The sequence below is a fragment of the Trachypithecus francoisi genome, unplaced genomic scaffold (assembly GCF_009764315.1).
Source record: "Trachypithecus francoisi isolate TF-2019V2 unplaced genomic scaffold, Tfra_2.0 Lachesis_group3, whole genome shotgun sequence".
Taxonomy (NCBI): Eukaryota; Metazoa; Chordata; class Mammalia; order Primates; family Cercopithecidae; genus Trachypithecus; species Trachypithecus francoisi.
This window is the reverse complement of record NW_022681468.1, coordinates 12,652,027-12,672,759: the sequence shown is the minus strand read 5'-3', so window position 1 is coordinate 12,672,759 and position 20,733 is coordinate 12,652,027. Positions and strand designations below refer to the sequence as shown.

Genomic DNA, 20,733 nt, shown 5'->3' with positions numbered 1-20,733 from the left:
TAATTTTTCTTTTACTCTTTCTTTGGTCCTACTAAAAAATATTATTTGTTTCTGTATGGTCTTAAGCATGAAGACTATAATCAGGTTTGAATGGTTTTCTACATAAACCTTTTAAGGCAATGTTTTAAAGATTTAACATTATTAGGAATTTCATTTTACAGGACTGACATATGGAAATATGCTATATTTGAAAAATTACTGATGTTAGGGATTGGTATTCAGTGTCTTCTGCTTAGTTTCTTGAGTCCCTCTATCAGTCATCTTTGCCTTCAAAGAAGGTTTTGTCTTTCTTGGAAGGTTAATTCTCTAAGGTAATCATTTAATTTATTTTGTTCTATTCATTAAAACAAACTGTTTAATAATTTAATTTGAGTAAGGAAATAACTATCAGCTATGTAAAGTTTAGTTTTTATTGTGAACTCAAAGCAAGGCCTTTATGGCATCTGCTTTATTGTTATAAACTCAAGGACAGTATCAGCAGCTTATGAGTTATACTTTGGATTTTAAGTGAGAGCTGCTAGGAGTAGGATAACTGGCTCTCTGTAACTACAAACATTTGATATCCTACACATAGTTGAACAGTAGCAAAGCTGGAGTTCTCAGATATAGTACTGACTGATTATGTCACGTCATCATTTTTGGATAGCATCTGCTCATCTCCTCTCTCTTGTCCAAGTGGTTTAGGATTAAACAAATTATGAGGGTGTCCAGGCTAGGAAAAGAGGACTTTGTGCTATGTAGTCAAAATTTTTAGTGTGTGAATCTGTCTTCCTTATTAGATTTTAAGTTCTTAGAGGTAGGAGCAAGGTACAAGAATAGAGGAAGATAATATTGTTAGTACCTGGATTTATTCTAACGTGGCTTATTCTTTGTGGAGAAGGGCAAGGATTTCATAAACTAGCACAGGTAGCCTCATTTTCAGAGATCAAAGATGTTTCTGAAAATGCTTTAGGCAATATCATAAACTAAGAATTTCTGTTTCTTTTCTTGATTGCAACAAATTGGTTGTCATTTTGTGTTTTTGTCTAGCATCATTGATCATTGAAGACAAGTTTTTTTTTTTTTTAACCGTATGTTTTTTAAAAGCATTAAGCAGCATAGTTACACAGTTTTCTCTAGCAGTGCTGCATAGCTTAGGAGCAGGAGTGGGATAGGAAAAGCTGATAGATGTGTTTGGTATTGTCTGGATGCACAGTTTGGACAGGAGTCAGTGTAACATAGTGGTTGGTATGAGTTTTGGAGTAGTACAGGCTGCATAACTTTAGGCAAGTACCTTAATTTTTCTAAACTCTAATTTCCTCATCTACAACATGGGATAATAATAGTATCTACCTACCTTATAAAATTAGTATGAGAATTAAATAAGATGAATGCAAGTAAGGTGCTTATTTATTAGCACAATGCCTGGCTTATAGTATATTAGATATTATTTTTATTTTGTTGAGATTAGAAGGAGGTTATTAAAGTAAGGTTATTGGTGAGAATCTAATTGAAATAATAGGGAGATTCAGGCTGGCAAAGAAAAAAGTGAAACTAGGAAGAATGTTAGGTACTGGAGAATAAGAAGGTTAATAGGTTAGAAGTGTGATGAGGGTGAAACATAGGCTTAGCAATAGAAAAGTAGAAAAATAAGAGTTAATGGCCAATAAGTGAGATCACAGTTTGAGATTCTAGAGATGGAGTATTTCCAGATAATAAGATCCAGCCTTTGACAAAAGTTGTGGGTTGCTGATATGAAGTGGAGATGAATTCATTTTAACAAATATTTATGAAGCCCTTACTCCGTGCTGCTTTGCTAGGCATTGGGGAATGTCACATTTGGGTAAAACATCCTTGGATTACAGGAAATCAGAAACCAGCTATTGGTCACTCACCTGAATGATGAAGTTTACCATGACAATGGCAGAAGCTGGGACAACAAGAAAGACTAGAAAACTTTTATTGTAGCAAAGAATACTTCAGTGGATTGACTTGTTTTTTATTGGCGTAAGATATTACTATAAATGGCTCTTTAAAATAGGTGCATCTCCCAGTAGGGATAAAATAATTAGTAACATTAATTTAGAGTTTAAAAGATAGGTGTCCTAAATTCATTTATTTAACTAGTCTTGTTTTTTTCGGCTTTCCTTTTTAGCCACTAGTGTACAGATGAGATGATTAACCCAGTTCTTTTTAGTTTTAGAGGAATGGTTTGTTGAGTGGGCTTGTGTTCATTTTGTTTCTGAGTAAGTATCCTAGAAAAGGAGCATGTCCCAAATAGCACAATTGGGGCAAAAAGGAGCAGCTTAAGTTGTAACCATGATGATTGTTTCCTGTGCCGGGCTTTTCAATAGAACGTTGTAGATTTTAAAGTCTGGGAAGCTGGGAAGCTTACTTTGAAACAAAAAGAATAATGTTGATCAAATATTTAAAAATTACATATGTGATATAAAGTAGCAATAAAGTGGAATCCTCTATGCCAATTTTTTTTTTGGGTTTCTTCTAGTCAGTGATGGTAGCATAGATCCACACATACTTTTTTTTTTTTTCTTAAGAGATAGAGTCTGGCTGTGCTGCCCAGGCTGGACTTGAATGCCTGGGCCTGGGTTGGAGTGATCCTCCTCTCTTAGTCGCTTGACTAACTGGGACTACAGGTGCAGTAACCCGCACCGGGGAATACTTGGTTTACTTATAATGATTATGACTAAAGTCAGCAGAACAAAGCAACATGTTCACAGCTCCAAGAAATTCTCAGGCATGCAAGTTAAGAACTCCCATTTTAATGCAAGCCTCTACTCAATGACCCTTTTGTCTGATACGCTTTTTCACAAACTCCTTATATTTTTCTCTAATGTACATTTAAGTAGACTTACATGTTATTCCATCTCTGCTATTTTTTTGCCATATTACTTTTAAAGTCATTACAAAGAGCCCTGTAGCCAGGACTAACAGAAGTTGTGAACATATGCAGTCTACTGTCAGATGGACCTTCCGCTTCATTTAGGCAAACTGCTGCTGTGCACTTGGCTCATTTCACTCACATCTAAAAAATGTTAAGATTCTGCAGTCTCCTTTTCCTCTTTTTTTGTTTTTGACTGTTCTTCTACCATGGTGGCTCTCAATGTGTGATCCTCAGTATATCACCTGGGAACTTGTTAGAAATCAAGTTCCGAGGCCTAAGCAAGACCAACTGAACCAGAATCTCTGGTGGTGGGACCCAGGTTTAACAAGCCCTGTGCAAGGTGATTCCGACACATGCTGAAGTTTGAGAACAACTGCTGTAGCATGTTGTAGTTGCCAACCTGTATACATTTTCTTGATGTCACTGACTTAATATATGTATGCTAAGCTCAACATATATGTTGAACTATGGCCAGTAATTAATGTTGGTGGTTTCATGTGACTCAACTAATATTTGCTTTGTCTAAACCAGAATTTCTTAGACATATTTTGTTGAGATATTGACATTCTTTGTTGGAGGCAGCTGTCTTGTGCATTGTAGGATGTTTAGTGGCATCTCTGGCTTCTACTTACTAGATTACAGTAACACTTCCTAAGTGATGATTAAAAAAATGTCCCTAGGCCAGGCGCGGTGGCTCGAGCCTGTAATCCCAGTACTTTGGGAGGCCGAGATGGGCGGATCACGAGGTCAGGAGATCGAGACCATCCTGGCTAACACCGTGAAACCCCGTCTCTACTAAAAAAAATACAAAAAAAAAAAAAAAAAAAACTAGCCGGGCGAGGTGGCAGGCGCCTGTAGTCCCAGCTACTCGGGAGGCTGAGGCAGGAGAATGGCGTAAACCCGGGAGGCGGAGCTTGCAGTGAGCTGAGATCCGGCCACTGCACTACAGCCTGCGCTGCAGAGCTAGACTCCATCTCACAAAAAAAAAAAAAACAAAAAAATGTCCCTAGACCACGAGTGGAGGGGAGGGGAAGGAGGAGATCACTCCTGGTTGAGAACCACTAGCTAATCCAGTTTCTTTTCCTTCAAACTCATAATAGCCAATGTACTACCCATAATATATCAGTTTTTCTCCCTGGGTAGGAAAACGGCCAGATATAAATTAATTATTGAAATTAAAGATTATGGTGATTATAATTTTTTATAATTTTACAAAATTTATATTTTTATATTTTTTCATGTCCTGCTTATAGTGAGCAATATCACCCTATAGACTAGTGTTATTTGCTTTCCTTGTATCTTATTGCTGTGAAAGTCTAATGATAATTTGCTTTTCTTTTTGTTCCTAAGTAACTTGATTATTTTGCTTGGATGCCCAAAGGATTTTTCTTTAAGATTCAACAGTAAATCTCAGTATTGGTTATATTGGATTGACTTTCTCAGGTTTGCGGTACGTGCTTTTGAATCTTTTTTTTTTGTTTTTAATTACAGGAAAGGGCTTTTTTTTTTTTGACTTAAAAAAATTCCTTCCCTTGCTTTGGTTTTGGTTTTCTTCTTCAGGAACTCCTATTAAAAGTTGTTGGATCTTCTTTGTCTACCTTATATATTACATATATTACTTTCTCTCAAGCTTATAAGCTTATATTACTTTGTTTCAAAGTTTTTTTTTTTTTTGGAGACAGAGTTTCATTCTGTCGTCCAGGCTGGAGTGCAGTGGCACGATTTTGGCTCACTGCAACCTCTGCCTCCTGGGTTCAAGTGATTCCCCGCCTCAGCCTCCCACATTGCTGGGATTACAGGTGTCCACCACCACACCCAGCTAGTTTTTGTATTTTTAGTAGAGACAGGGTTTTACCATGTTGGGCAGGCTGGTCTTGAATTCCTGACCTCAGGTGATCTGCCTGCGTTGGCCTCCCACACTGCTGGGACTACAGGCATGAGCCACTGCACCTGGCTTCAAATCTTTTTTATTTAAAAATTTTTCTTCTTTTCACCTTTTATTTCTCTTGAAGTATTATTGTGTTTATTCATCTTTTTCTTCTTTCTAGTTTAGTCTTTTTTGAACTATTTTCTTCTAATTCTTTCCTGAGTTCTATCACTTCATTTCTGAGTTTTCATAATTACGATTCATGTGTTTTTTCATATCTTATACATTAAAAATTTCTTTGCTTGTGGAGAAATAGTAGGTTGTAGTTACCTGTTTGAGTATGTCTTTCATTGTCTTTAGGAATATTAGTCTGCTCCTTATTCTCTCTTTAAAAAATAACTATCCGTGTAATTTAATGATCCTTATTTTTCATTTTTATGTGAAATTAGTTTTCATAAACCTTAGGAGGTGTGGTTCAGGATAGCTTTTCTAATTTCAGGACTCTAGAGCTCCCTTTTTTGTTGTTTTGTATAGTGTTCGAATTAGGATACCTTACTTTCTGAGGTTTCTCTGTTCTGTTTCTCTCCTGTACTGTTATGTAGACCTTTCCTGTTGTTTCTCTGCTGCTCAATATGGGTTCTGTTTCCCAGAATTTTTCTTCAACTTGGGTCTTTGTTCTAGAAGTTTTGAAAGTTCATGGGGATAAGACTGCTTGGCCCTCTCAGATGTTACTATGGACTTGCTGAATTCATCAGCTGTTGGAGGATACAAAACCATTTACGGTTTTAGCTGCTGTTCACACATGGCATGCATTTTTGGTTTGTGTGGGAAATCTTATCATGTAGTTATGGTGTAGCTGTCATGCATGGTTTATTATATTTATTTTGTTTAATTTTATTATTTTTGTCCTAGTTGCTCTGTTTTTTATGAGGGGTTCAGGAAATTTAAAAAAACAATGTGTTCACTGTTGCCATCTTTATGGGGTAATTTCATCAGTTTTTTTGTGTTTATATACTTTATTTTGCACTAGTTTATTGAAGTATTGATGTATAGTAAACTACATATATTTATGGGAAATTTGATGACTTTTCACATATGTATATTCCCATGAAACCCTCACCATGATCAAGATAATAAGCATATCCACCTCCAGAAATTTCCCCATGGCCCTTTGTAATCCAGCTTTCATTCTCCTTTCCTTATTCCCAGGCAAAAGCTGCTTTCTGCCACTATAGTTCAGTTTGTATTTTCTGTGATCTTCTATAAGTGAAAACATGCAGTAGTATTAATTTTTTTTGTATGGCTTCTTTCATTCAGTGTAATTGTTTTGAAGTTTATCCATGATTTTCTTCATTTCTTTTTATTGCTGTATGGATATATCACTGTATGGATATATCATAATTTGATTATTCACTTGTTAGTGAACATCTGGATTGTTTTTATCTATTACAAATGAAGCTGTTATCAATATTTACATTAAAGTGTTTATGTGAACATATGCTTTTATTTTCCTTGGATAAATGTCTAAATATGGAATGTCTGGGTTGTTTGGTAGGTGTATGTGTAACCTTTAAAGAAATTGTCAAACTTTTCCAAAATGATTGTATTATATTTATATTCCATCAGTAGTATGTGAAAGTGCCATTACTCCTCATCCTTGCCCACATTTGGCATGTTCAGTCCTTATAATTTTATTTCAGTGAATGTGTAGTGATATCTCATTGTGGTTGTAATGTAATTTTACCTAATGATTAAAATTTTGTCGAGCATTTTAAGATGTATTTATTTGCCATTTTTATATTTTCTTTGGTGAGATGTTCAAATCTTTTGTCCGCTTTTTATTGGATGTTCTTACTCTTGTAGTTAAGAATTCTCTATATATTCTAGATACAAGTCATTTGCTAAATATTTGTTTTGCAGATATTTTATGCCAGTCTATGGCTTACATTTTCATTTTTGTAACAGTGCCTTTGAAAAACAAACATTTTTAATTGTGATGAAGTTTATTTGGTTGATTTTTAAATTTTTTATACTTTACCTTTTGTGTTCTCTTCAAGAAATCTTGTCAAACCCAAGGCCACTAAGATTTTCTGCTCTTTTCTTCTAGAAGTTTTACATTATTGGCTCTTATATTCAGGCCTGTGATCCACTTTGAGTTAACTTCTGTTTACTGTTTCAGGATGAGGAGAGACTCATTGTGTTTGCATATGGCTATTTAATTGTTCCGCCACCACTTGTCGAAAAGATTATCATCTCCTCATTGAGTTGTCGTTTCACCTTTTTAAAAAGACAATTGCACATTTATGTTTGGGTCTATTTCTGGACTGTTTTTTTCCATTGATTATATGCCAATATTGCACTATCTTGTCTATTGTAGCTCTATGATAGGTTTTAAAGTCTAACCTGCTAGTACTAGCCCTACAACTTTGTTTTTGTCATATTTGTTTTAGCTATTCTATATCCTTTGCATTTCCGTGCAGATTTTAGAATAAGCTTGTTCATTTCTGCAGAAAGCCTACTGGGATTTAGAAGGAGATCATATTGAATCTGTCTTCAATTTGTGAGATTGACGTCTTAACAGTATTGAGTATTTGATCCTTGAATATATTTAGGTCTTCTTTATTTCTCTCAGCATGTTCTGTAATTTTTGGTCTACACGTCTTGCACATCTTTTGTCAAGTGTTTCAATTATATTTCATATTGAAACAGGAAAAGTTCCCCAGCCCCCCTCGCAGGGCGTGCAGTAGGGGAGTGGCTCGCTTTTTTGGTGCCCCACTGCTCAAACCTCTAGGGGGAGCATGCCCAGGGGCAGGTTGTGGGACTCTGACCCCATGGCAGTGTCTGGAGGTGAATGTTTAGAGCTCCCGAAGCCCCAGTAGGCATGTGTTACAGGGTGCTCTTTAGGTTTTGCAGTCCATAGGCGGCTTGTGTTAGCTCATTTAGACCCTTGCCTTATCGCAAGGACAGAGGGCTTTCTGTATCTCAGAGTTTCTTGTCTTGGTATACTGGAAGAATCGGATCACACGTGGACTTGGAGAATGAGTGCAAGATTGTATTGAATGGAAGTAGCCCTCAGCAGACGGGGGAGCCAGAAGAGCGAAGGAGTAGAAAGGTGGTTGCCGACCTGCGGGGCCTGTTGGTGTGCTCTTATGCGGATGCGTTCTTCTTGACGGCCTCTCAACGTCCAGCCACTTGGGTGTTCCTCCGCTGGTGTGTTCCTCTCCACATCCAGCCACTTGCGTCTCTGCCTGCTAGGGTCTTGGGGTTTTTATAGGCACAGGTTGGGGGTGTGGTGGGCCAGGGTGGTCTTGGGAAATGGCAGCATTTGGACGTGAAGGCAGGAGCTCCTGTCCTCACCTAGGTCTGCGGGCACAGGCCCGGGGGTGGTACCCTAGACAGGGAACGCGCCCTTCTCTTGCCAGCCCTTCCCTGCACCTCTTCCCATATCAATATTGTTATGTTAATGTAAATTAGATTACCTTTTAAATTATAATTTATATCTTTGATGTTGTATGGAAAATATAATATATAAAAGTAGAGATACTTTTGTATATTGACCTTGTATTCTGCGTACCGCTAGACTCACTTATTCTACTAGCCATTTTGTAGATTATTTGGGATTTTCACCATAGACAACTATGTTGTTTGTGAATAAAAACAATTAAACGTCTTCCTTTCTAATCTGTAAGTCCTTTGTTTCTTTTTCTTGCCTTATTGCACTGGTTCAGAGCTCCAACATGGTGTTGGATGGTGATGATGGTCTAGTTTCAATAGGATTGGTATCAGTTCTTTGAATGTCTGATAGAATTCAGCTGTGAATCTGTCTGATCCTGGATTTCTCTTTGTTGGCAGTTTTTAAATTACAATTTCAATCTTGCTGCTTGTTCTTGGTCTGTTCAGTGTTTCTATTTCTTCCTGGTTTAATCTAGGAGGGTTGTATACTTCCAGGAATGTATCCATCTCCTCTAGGTTTTCTAGTTTGTGTGCATAAAGGTGTTCATAGTAGCCTTGAATGATCTTTTGTATTTCTGTGGTATTGATTATGATGTCTCCCGTTTCATTTCTAATTGAGTTTATTTGCATCTTCTCCCTTCTTGGTTAATCTCAGTAGTGGTCTATCAGTTTTGTTTATCTTTTCAAAGAACCAGCTTTTTGTTTCATTTTTCTCTTGTATTTTTTTGTTTCCATTTCATTTAGTCCTGTTCTGATCTTTGTTACTTCTTTTCTTCTGCTGGATTTGGGTTTGGTTTGTTGTTTCTCTAGTTCCTTGAGGTGTGACCTTGGCTTGTCTATTTGTGCTCTTTCAGACTTTTCGATGTAGACATTTAATGCTATGAACTTTTCTGTTAGCACCGCTTTTGTTCTACCCAGTGGTTTTGATAAGTTTTGTCACTATTATTCAGTCGAAATAGTTTTTTAATTTCCATCTTGATTTCATTGTTGACTCAATGATCATTCAGGAACAGATTATTAACTTTCCATGTATTTGCATGGTTTTGAGTGTTCCTTTTGGAGTTGATTTCCAATTTTGTTTCACTGTGGTCTGAGAGAGTACTTGATATAATTTTGATTTTCTTAAATTTATTGAGACTTGTTTTGTGGCCTATCATATGGTCTTTCTTGGAGAATGTTCCTGGTGCTGATGAATAGAATGTGTATTCTTCAGTTGTTGGTTAGAATGTTCTGTAGATATCTGTTAAGTTCATTTGTTCTAGGGTATAGTTTAAGTCCATTGTTTCTGTGTTGACTTTCTGTTCTTGATGACCTTTCTAGTGCTGTCAGTGGAGCATTGAAGTCCCCCACTATTATTGTGTTGCTGTCTTAGGTCTAGCAGTAGTTGTTTTATAAATTTGGGAGCTCCAGTGTTAGGTGTATATATATTTAGGATTGTGATATTTTCCTGTTGGACAAGTCCTTTTATAATTATATAATGTCCCTCTTTGTCTTTTTAAGCTGCTGTTGCTTTAAAGTTTGTTTGTTTTCTGATGTAAGAATAGTTACTCCTGCTCACTTTTGGTGACCATTTGGAATATCTTTTTCTACCCCTTTACCTTAAGTTTATGTGAGTCCTTATGTGTTAGGTGATTCTCTTGAAGACAGCAGCTGGTTGGTGAATTCTTACTCATTCTGTGATTCTGTACCTACTAGGTATCTACCCAGAGGAAAAGAAGTCATTATATGAAAAAGATGCTTGCACATGGATGTTTGTAGCAGCACAATTTGCAGTTGCTAAAATATGGAACCAGCCCAAATGCCCATTAGTCAATGAGTAGATAAAGAAAATGTGGTGTGTAAGTGTGTGTATTTTTTATGTGTGTGTGTGTGTGTGTATCTCACTCACCATAAAAAGTAACAAAATATTGGCATTTGCAGCAACCTTGATGGAGCTGGAGACTATTATTCTAAGTGAAGTAACTGAGGAATGGAAAATCAAACATCGTATGTTCTCACTTATAAGTGGGAGCTAAGCTGTGAGGACGCAAAGGCATAAGAATGATACAGTGGACTTTGGGGACTCTGAGGAAAGGGTGGGAGGGGTGTGAGGAGTAAAAGACTACAAACTGGGTACAGTGTACACTGCTGGGTGATGGGTGTGCCAAAATCTCAGAAATCACCACTGAAGAACTTATGTAACCAAACACCACATGTTCCCCCAAAACCTATAGAAATAAAAAAGTGCTTAGATATGAATCTAAGAAAATGTGTGTAAGATCTGTATGTTAAAAATTACATAAAACTGAATAAACTATTCAAAGATCTAAATAAACAAAGATAAATATTGTGTTTATGCATTAAAATAAGGAAGTGGTAATGGTCAACATCCCTGCCTTGTTCCTGACTTGGGGGAAAGTATTCATTCTTTCACTATTAAGTATGATGCTGGCTCTAAGTTTGTCATAGATATTCCTTATTGGGTTGAAGAAGTTCCGTTCTATTTGTAGTTTGCTGATAGTTTTAAATCATGAGTAGATACTGTATTTATCAGATTTCTACATGTAGGGTGGTATCCAGGTGCTTTTTGAAAATTCTGTTACATTGACTGATTTCAAAAATTGACCTTTTTGGCCAAGTGTGGTGGCTCATGCCTGTAATCCCAGCACTTTGGGAGGCCGAGGCGGGTGGATCATGAGGTCAAGAGATCGAGACCATCCTGGCCAGCATGATGAAACCCCATCTCTACTAAAAAAAAAAATACAAAAATTAGCCAGGCATGGTGGTGCGTGCCTGTAATCCCAGCTACTCGGAAGGCTGAGGTAGGAGAATAGCTTGAACCAGGGAGTTGGAGGTTGCAGTAAGCCAAGATCGCGCCACTGCACTCCAGCCTGATGACAGGGCCAGACTCTGTCTCAAAAAAAAAAACCACAAAAAAACAAAAAACGAAAAACAAAAAAACCCTTTATATTTTGAGAAAACTATAGATTCACATACAGTTGTAAGAAATAATACAGAAATATCCATGTTCTCTTTACCCAGTTTCCCCCTATAGTAACATCTTGAAAAACTATAGTACAGTATTACAACCAGGATGTTGACATTGATAAAATCAGGATGCATAAGATTTCCGTCATCAATGGATCTCTCATATTACACTTGTGGGGTCACACCTATTTCCCTCCTGCTCCTGTATCCCTCCTTAGCCCCTGGAATTCACTAATCTGTTCTCTATTTGTATAACTTCGTCATTTCAAGAATGCTATATAAGTGGAATCATACACTATGTAACCTTTTGGGATTGAATTTTTTTTCACTTAGCATAATTTCTGGAGATTCTTCCAGGTGGTTACACATATCAATAGTTTTTTTTCCTTGTTATTGCTGAGTAGCATTCCACAGTATGGTGTACTACAGTTCGTTTATCCATTTCTTCACTGAAGGACATATCATTGTTTTCATGTCTTTTTTTGTTGTTTTTGTTGTTCAAATAAAGGTACTATAAACATTCATCCACAAGTTTTTATGTGAACAGAAATTTTTATTTCTTTGGGATAAATTACCCAGAGTACAATTGCTGGTTTGTATGGTGTTGCATATTTAATATTTTAAGAAACTTCCAAACTGTTTTCCAGAGTGGCTATACTGGCTTACATTCCTAGCAGCAATTAATCATCCAGTATTTTTGCTTTTGGTGGTGTTTTAAAAATTTTAGCCATTCTGATAAATGTGTAGTGATATTTCATTGTCCTTTTACTTTGTGTTTGCCTGATGGTTAATGAATTAAGCATCTTTTAGTGGGCTTATTTGCAATCTGTATATCATCCTCAGTAAAATGTTCCCTCATGTCTTTTACCCATTTTTGAATTGGATTGTGTATTTTATTACTATTGAGTTTTGAGAGTTCTTTATGTGGTCTCAACACTAGTCCTTTTTCAAACATTCATTTGCAAATATTTTCTCCCAGTCTGTGGCTTGTCTTTTCATCCTTTTACAGGGTCTTTCACAATACAAAAGTTTTAAATTTTGATGAAGTCTAACTTTTCTTTCTTGTGGATCATGCTTTTACTGCCAAGTTTAAGAATTCTTTGTCTAGCCCTAGATCTAGAAGCTATTTGCTCATGTTTTTCCTGACAGCTCTATTGTTATACGTTTCACACTTGATCTTAGTGAAAAGGCTGAGAAGTGATTAGTTTTATGTTTTAGGTGTAAGTCTATGATTCATTTTGAGTTAGTGTGAGGCATAGGTCATGTCAGTTTTTTTTTTTTTTTTTAATTTTAAACACCTGTGGATATCTAGTTGCTTCAGTGCTATTTGATGAAAAGGCTATCTTTTGTCTACTGGATTGTCTTTGCACTGTTGCCAAAAATCAGTTGGGCATATGTGTGGGGTCTATTTCTGGGTTCTGTCGATCTATGTCTCTCTCCCTCCACCAATACTGTGTAGTCTTGGTTACTATAGCTTACTATAATAAGTCTTAACAGTGGGTGGACACAGTTCCTCCTACTTCATTCTTCTTTTTCAAAATCGTTTCAGCTATGCTCATTCCTTTGGTTTTTCATATAGATTTAGAAAAAATATAATCTGTCTCCCAAAATCTTGTTTGTATTTCGATAGGAATTGTGTTAAAGCTGTATACCACTTTGGGAGAATCGCCATATTTACCATGCTGAATTTCCCAGTGTATGCCTCTCTAATTGCTTAGATATCCTTTGATTTCTTTCAGCATTGTGTATTTTCAGCCTACAACTTCTGTACATATTTTGTTAGTTTTTTGGAGTGATTATAAATTATATTGAATTTGTAATTTCAGTGTTCATGTGTTGACTTTTGTCAAATGTTTTTTCTGAATTGATATGATCATGTGATATTTTTCTTCTTTAGCCTGTTAATATGATGGAGTACATTGATTTTTAATATTGAACCAGCCTTGCATCCCTGCAATAAACTTCATTTGATCATAGTATATAATTCTTGCTAAAATTTTGTTAAATATTTTTGCATCTATATTTATGATGTATACTGCTTTGTAGTTTTTCTTCATGAAGTGATTTAGGAAGTGCCACCTCCTCTTTTCTGGAAGAGATTGTATAGGATAGTGTTAATTTTTCATTAAATGTTTGGTAGTATTCTCCACTGAAACCATCTGGGCCTGGACATTTTTTTAGGACTTCGAAAATATTAATTCAATTTCCCTAATAGTTGTAGGAACATTCAGATTATATCTTTCATATTGGATAAGTTGTTACTATTTATGTTTTTCAACAAATTGGTCCATTTTGTCTAAGTTTTCAAATTTATATGTATAGAAGTATTCACAGCATTCACTTATTGTCCTTTTGATTTCTGCAGTCTGTAGAGATACCTACTGTTTCAATTCTGATGTTAGTAATTTTTGTCTTCTCTTCTTTTGTCATTCTTGCTGAGGTTAGTTGATTTTTATTGATCTTTAAAACAACTAGGTCTTTGTTTCCTTCTTTTTCTTTATTTTTTCAATTTTTATTATTGATTTTATCTCTGTTTCTTCTGCTTGTATTTTGTGATTATTTTGTTCTAGGTTCTTGAAGTGGAAAGTTAGATTATTGATTTGAGATGTTCCGTTTTTTTCTAATGGTTACATTTCCGTCTTTGAATATGTTAGCTGTATCCCACAAATGTTGATTTTTTATTTTCATTCAGTTCAGTGTATTTTTTGATTTCCCGTGAGATCTTTCTCTTTGATTCATGGGAATATATAGAAGTTTGTTTAGTTTCCAAGAGTTGGGAGATTTTTCTGTTACCTTTCTTTTACCAATTTCTAGTTTGATTCCATTGTGGTTAGAGAAAATTCTGTATTATTTGAATTTTCAAAAATTTGTTGAAGTTTGTTTTATGGTCCGTCTTGATATGTATTCTTTGGGCACTTGAATGGAATGTGTGTTCTGCTATTGTTGGATACAGTGTTCTATAAATGTCTACTAAATCTTGGTTGATGGTATTCTTGAGTTCTTCTCTATCTTTGCTGATTCTCTGTGTAGTTCTATCAGTTGTTGAGACGTGGGTTCTGAAATCTCCAGCTGCACCTGTGTATTTGTCTATTTTTCTTTTCAGTCTTATCAGTTTTTGCGTCACATATTTTGCAACTCAGTTTGTTGTATACACATTTAGGATTGCTATTGCTTGGTGGATTCATCTCTTTTATCATTTTATAGTGTCCCTGTCTGTCTCTGGTGATTTTCTCTTCTCTGAGATTTACTTTACTTGATATTCATATAGCCACTCCTGCTTTCTTTTGATTCACATTTCTATGATATTATTTTCCATTCTTTATTTTCAACCACTGATACTGTTTTTTGAAGTGAGTTTCTTGTAGACAATATATACTCGAATCATTTTTAAAAGCCACTCTGCCAATTCCTGTCTTAAACTGATGTATTTAGACCATTTATATTTAATGTAATTGTTGATATTTTAAGGCTAAAGTGTATCATTTTATTTTTTATTTGTTCTTTTTTTGCTTCTGTTTTCTTTTTCTTGCCTTCCTGTGAAAAGTTTTGTTTTCACCTCTGTAAGGTATTAGAGATTATACCCTTTTTTTACCTTAATTGCAAATTAGTGAATAAAATTCATGGAACATTCAATATTTAATATTCCTGACATCTGTTCATCTAGTTAGCCATCCATTCATGCTTTCAAGAGATATTTATTGAACCTCTACCCTGGGCCAGGCATTGTCATTTTCTTTTTCTTTCGGATTATTCTCTTTCAGTTCTTTAGTAGTGTAGTATATTTATTTCCTCTGGTTGTTGTAACAAGTTACCACAAACCAGGTGGCTTAAAAATAACAGAATTTTATTCTGTCACAGTTCTAGAGAACAGAAGTCTGAAGTCAAGATGTCAGCAGGGGTCTAGAGGAGAATCCATTATTGCCCATTCCAACTTTTGGTGGTTGTCACCATTCCCTGTCTTGTGGCTGTATTGCTCAAATTTCTGCATCTGTGGTCAAACGGCCATCTGTTATGTTTTATTCTGTGAGTTTCTCTTTTAAGGACACTTGCTATTGGATTTAGGGCCTAGCTAGTTTGGATAACCCAGGATAATCTCTTTATCTCAAGAGCCCTTTAAAAATTAAGACAATAATCACAGGTTCTAGGATTAAGATGTAGACATACCTTTTAGGGGGCCACCATTCAGTTCATTACCAGTAGTAGTTTTCTGTACAACTTTAATTTCTCTTTTTTTGACCCTCTCTCCATTTGGCATGGATTCTCTATTTCACACCCTTCGCTATTCCTTCTGAATTTTGTCTAGTAAAGGATTCTCCTAGAGAGTGATGAGAACAGTGGAATGATTACGATGTCCTGTATTTCATAGCTTACCATATTGCAATAGAAAAAGCCTTTCTTCATGGCAGGTCAGCTTCATTTAGAATCAGAATATGTTTCTTTTTAATAGAACTTACTCTGAAGCAAAAATATATTACTTAAAAAAACTATGTATGTTTATTGGCATCTTTTTGATATCTATCTATCCATCCACATATATATATGGATATTTCAAGTATTTTCAGAACTTAGGCCACTTTGGTTATATTTGAAAACAGTTTTTTTGCTGTTTGTGGAAATGATTTTTTTGGAAGAATCTGAACATTTTTTTCAAGGTATTTAGGCCACTAGAGTATTGCTGAGATTATTTTGATAACTCCTTAATAAATGTCAATTTAAAAAGGAATTAGGTAAATACACCCTGCTGATCTTTAAGAGTATTTAGTGTATCTTTAAGAAGTTTCTGGCATGGAGTCAAATCTAGTTTTACAAGTGATTTCACTGTACCAAGAGAAAGTTGTATGATTTTGCTGTAGTTGATTTTATTGCTTTCCCTGTTGTTATGATTGTTAATGTTTACCGTAATAAAATGTTACCGTTTATACATTTTTATAAAGTATGGCAAACTGACAGGTCACAGGAAAAAATGAGGTAGAATTAAAAAATACGTATTTATTAATAGTCTCAAAACTTTTAGGCTTAAGACATATTAAAACAATAAGACAATCTTGTTTCAGCACAAGCATAATTAATATCTTCATGTATTTGTGATAAGATTTGCTTAATGAAATTTCAGTTTTGGTTTCAGTTTTATATCTAAATGATGTATTTCTGGCTTAAAACTTAGAAGTCTGAGTGCTTATCATTCAAAGCAGTCATTTTTCCAATTAGTCCATACTTTTTATAACTGTGCAGAGGAATTCAGCTTGTAATTATACATTTTAAATTTGTGTTCTCTTTGTAAGTGCTGGTCAAGATGTCCAAGGAACAAGTGTGATTGCAAATCTCCCATTTTTGATGCGACAGAATCCCACTGAGACGCTTCGGAGAGTGTTGCCAAAAGTCAGAGTAAGTTGGTGTGAAATAAGATTGGAGTTTCCCGTTTTTCCCAGTAGCATGTTGTCATTGTTGAAAGAGGATTTTGGAGCTTTGATGGCTGATCTTTTGCACCTTGAGTGGAGGAAGTGTTATATATACATTTTGAATTATAATGAAAATATTTAGGGAAATTAGCTGATGGAAATGGAGAAATCCAGATCTTAAGTTGTAAAATTTCTTTAGTCATTTTCTCAGTAGAGACATTTTACTAAAGGTAGTTTTTAGTAGCTCAAAAACACCTCCTAATTATTCTTAAAAAAAAAGTATTTAATGTTCTGTTGGCTTAAATCTATATTAATAGTATTTGTATAACATTGATAATATAATTGAGCTGATACTCCTAATAATTGACCCTATGATGACCTCTGAAGAATCATCAAAGATTGAATTATAGCCATCACAATTTTAGATGTGTATGTAATTTATTGCTTCATAAATTTCTTCAGAATTAGTTTTTCTGCTATGAACAAAAATGTTTGATCTACTATTACATTCTTTCTTCTATTTAGTATTTATTATTAATATAAAATTAAATAATTTCAACTATTAAATATTTAATAATTATTTATTTGTACTTATATGCAAAGTGCTTTTCTTTATAAGAACTTGAATGAACAAAACAGACACCAGTGTGTGTGTCTTCCAAGAGTTTACCTACTAATGGGGTCAGTGAGGTTACGTACTACTGAGGATTATGTTTGCTAATAGAGGTTGGTAGATTTTGCTTTTTTTTTATTTGGATATAGCTCTTCTCATAATTTTTAATTTATGTGTTTAAAATACTGAAGTTATTATTGAGTCCTTGAGTTTTATTTTTAGGCATGTGTATTATGGTTCTAGTTACTGTGATTTAGATCAGGGACATACCATGTTATTTTCATGAGAAGCCCACCTATGCAGGCACTATGAACGTTTTGACCGATTACAATGGTGAATTAAGATGATATTTATTTTGGCATTGCATGTGATTCAAAAATAAATCAAGCTTTTTTGTATCTGTTTTTCCCAGAATCATGCCATAATTTCAAAGGAATTAGGTCCACACAGACCAGGTTTATTTTTACATTCAATTTCTGTGATACTAACTGACCTACACTTGTCAGCAGGACACCTGGAAGTGCCAGTTAAACAATAGCAGAAAGGAACAGGTATTTAGGTCCTCTTGGCTACAGAGTTAATGTAAGTAAGCAAATTAGATTTATAGCTAAGAATATTGCATGCTGCACACTCTGCATTGAGCAGGTGAAATCTGGTCCACAGAGAGCATATTAGATGTCCAAAGTTTCATGATGCAAGAATAAAAGATGAAAGAGAGCAGTGAACTTTAGATGTCTCTAAATTACTTTGCAAAATCCTTTTGTTGAGTTCACCATAAAGAAAATTAAGTAACAGCTCCGCCAAAACCTTAATTTCATGGGGGCCTATAAATAATATTGTATACTCATATGTATAGCATATTTATACAAATAATCAAATGTATCATCTGAAACGATACAGTATGCCTGAGTTATGGAAGATATGCTTTTAATAAGCTTTAAAAGTAATGGAAATTAATCCATAATACAGAGTATATTAATTGAATAAATGGATACAAAGGTAGTATATACTAATGAATATATACTAAGGAAACCTTTATTTATAACTGAATGATTTCACTCATTTATTTTACTAATCAACATGCAACCATTTATTTAGGACCATTGTCTTGCCCTGTACTCCGTTTAGAAGACATACCAAAAAGGTAGAAGAGTCCAGATTAGATTGTATATTAGGAAGGTCTAGTGACCATGGGAAACAATGAGAGAACAAGTATAGTAGAGTATTGTGTGCTTCTGACTTGATGTAAGAATGCTGAAGAATAAGGCAAATGAGAAGGGCTTTATGGGGGTAACTTCAATAATAATGACTTTTATTGATAGTTTACTATATAATGTAGACAGCAAAACATTTAACCACCCCCACTTCAAATGATGAAATCTGTGTTTCTGTGCATATTATTTTAAGTTCATTGTATTTAGATTTTGTTGTGACTTATTGGTACTCCTGGTTAGCACCTCTCTCAATTCCACCTCACTTCTGTGTTTACTTTCCAGTGATGAAGCGCTGACAGAATATTGGGTAACTGCTTTATTTACTTTTGCTTGGCCATAATTTCTCAATTTTTTTTTTCAAAGTGATCTTGAGCATTTAGTAATAATGGCATTGTCATTCATAAATATTTACTGAGTCCTTTTATAAGGCAGGCACTGTTCTAAGCACTGGGAAAACAGAAGTGAACAAAAGATAGGGAACTTGCCCTCAAGGAGGCTACAGTCTAGATGGAGAAACAGACATTAGACAAGCAAATCCCTCCCCACCCAAGAAAGGTATAATGGTCATTTGTGATAAGCAGTCTGAGTGTACAGAACATGAGTTGATGAGATAAAGTGATAAAGTAACGAGGGCACCCGCTGTGCATTGGGATGGCAAGGGATGCCTTTTCGAGGGGCAGAAAACTGAAGGGATGGAAAGAAGTGCCATTTGAGAGTCAGGATCAAGTAGTTCAGGTGGAGAGAGCAGTAAATAGCCCTAAGGTGAAAGAGCTGGTTGGGACTGAGATAGAGATAGATGTGTTTTGGACCCAGTGAATGGGGTGGGGTGTGATTGAGAAGAGGTTAGAGAAATGGTTGATGACGGAGCATGCAAGCGTTGGTTTTCATTCTTAGGACAGTGAAAAGTCCTTGAAGGCTTTAAAGCAGGCAGTGACTTAATTGTGTTTCTGTTTCACAGTGATCATTTTGGTTATTGTATGGAGAATAGATTGTAGTGGGATAGTTAGGAAGCTTCAGTACTGGGCCTCATAGCTAGTATGAGGACAACTAATTAAGACAGTAGAGAGCAGTGGACATATCTGAGATAATATGGGTTAAGGTAGAATGAGCAGAACTTTGTAACGGATTGGGTTTGTGAAGTGGGAGATGACTTCCAGATTTCTGGCTTGACCATGCATATGGTTCTGCTGGTTTTCTGTTATAGTTGATAGTCTGTTGAATTCATAAGGAAAATAATTTGTGTACTTGATAATACTAGTCTTTTATGAATAATTTACTTTTAGATAATTTAAAGAAATGAACAATAAATATTTTATGCATTAAGTTAATTAATACCAAGATGTTTACCACGTTTGTAACAGTAGTGTGTGCAGCTTTTAGGCTCACTTTTTACCTTGTCTTTACCTTTAAGAACATCAGATAAAGTAATGGAGATTTTGCTGGCCTTATGTATTATAAACTTTCACCAGTGATATTTTTGTTTTATTGCATTTGCATTTTGTTCTTATGATAATGGATTAACTAAAAAGTGATTTAAAAAATAGGTTGCTATTTTCACTGTTTTAGAGATAAAGGAATTTAATGTTTAAAAATAAAATGTCAGAAACAGAGTTGGTGTTACAATTGAGCCAATCCATCAGATTGAGGTTGATGTCTAGAATAACTAACAAAAGAAGAAAAATAGAAAGTAAGAAAAATAGAATTAAGCCAATCTGTAGTATTTCCCCAGTTTATTTTCTAAATTGTGTGCAAAGTGGGCAATGAATGGTAATGCAGTTAGGCCACTCATCTCAAGGTTGAATTTAGCTAGGAATTTAGAAAGTAAATGTTTGACCTCCAATTTAGATTTCTTAAATGTGGAGACATTTTAAAATATAGTTATTACCATATATTCACGTTACATGATTTAATCCTAGGGTATCTGTTAAAGAATTGTTTTTGTGTGGTTTTATTAAGTTTTAATTTTTTTCCACAGTATATTAAATTGAAATCTTAGATGTTTGTTAGACCTCAATATTTGATTTGAACTTCTCGTTATCTAGAAGTGAAATAATTTGATTGGCAAGATAAATATCCAAAATATTATACCATGGACTTTTATAAAATTCATAATAATAGTGATATAATTACACCACATAACAAAGGTGATTCCATTACAATCCAATGCAAAAAACACTCTACTTATTGAGTTATTAAATTTATTTAGTTGTTTTTACACTTACATTTTGGCAACCATAATATATGCCATAAAATTATATAATAGAAATTAAGCGGCCGGGCGCGGTGGCTCAAGCCTGTAATCCCAGCACTTTGGGAGACTGAGACGGGAGGATCACGAG

General features: G+C 35.0%; 1 protein-coding gene across 3 annotated transcripts in view; it reads left to right on the top strand.

Annotated features, from left to right (window-relative positions):
* The window catches only part of PPP4R4 (protein phosphatase 4 regulatory subunit 4), a 107,281-nt gene that overhangs the window by 18,231 nt on the left and 68,317 nt on the right, over window positions 1–20,733 (top strand). For all 3 annotated transcript variants that reach the window (XM_033191478.1, XM_033191480.1, XM_033191481.1), the window contains exon 3: window positions 16,451–16,553. In XM_033191478.1, the coding sequence (XP_033047369.1) occupies window positions 16,451–16,553 (103 nt within the window). The remainder of the gene's footprint in view (window positions 1–16,450; window positions 16,554–20,733) is intronic.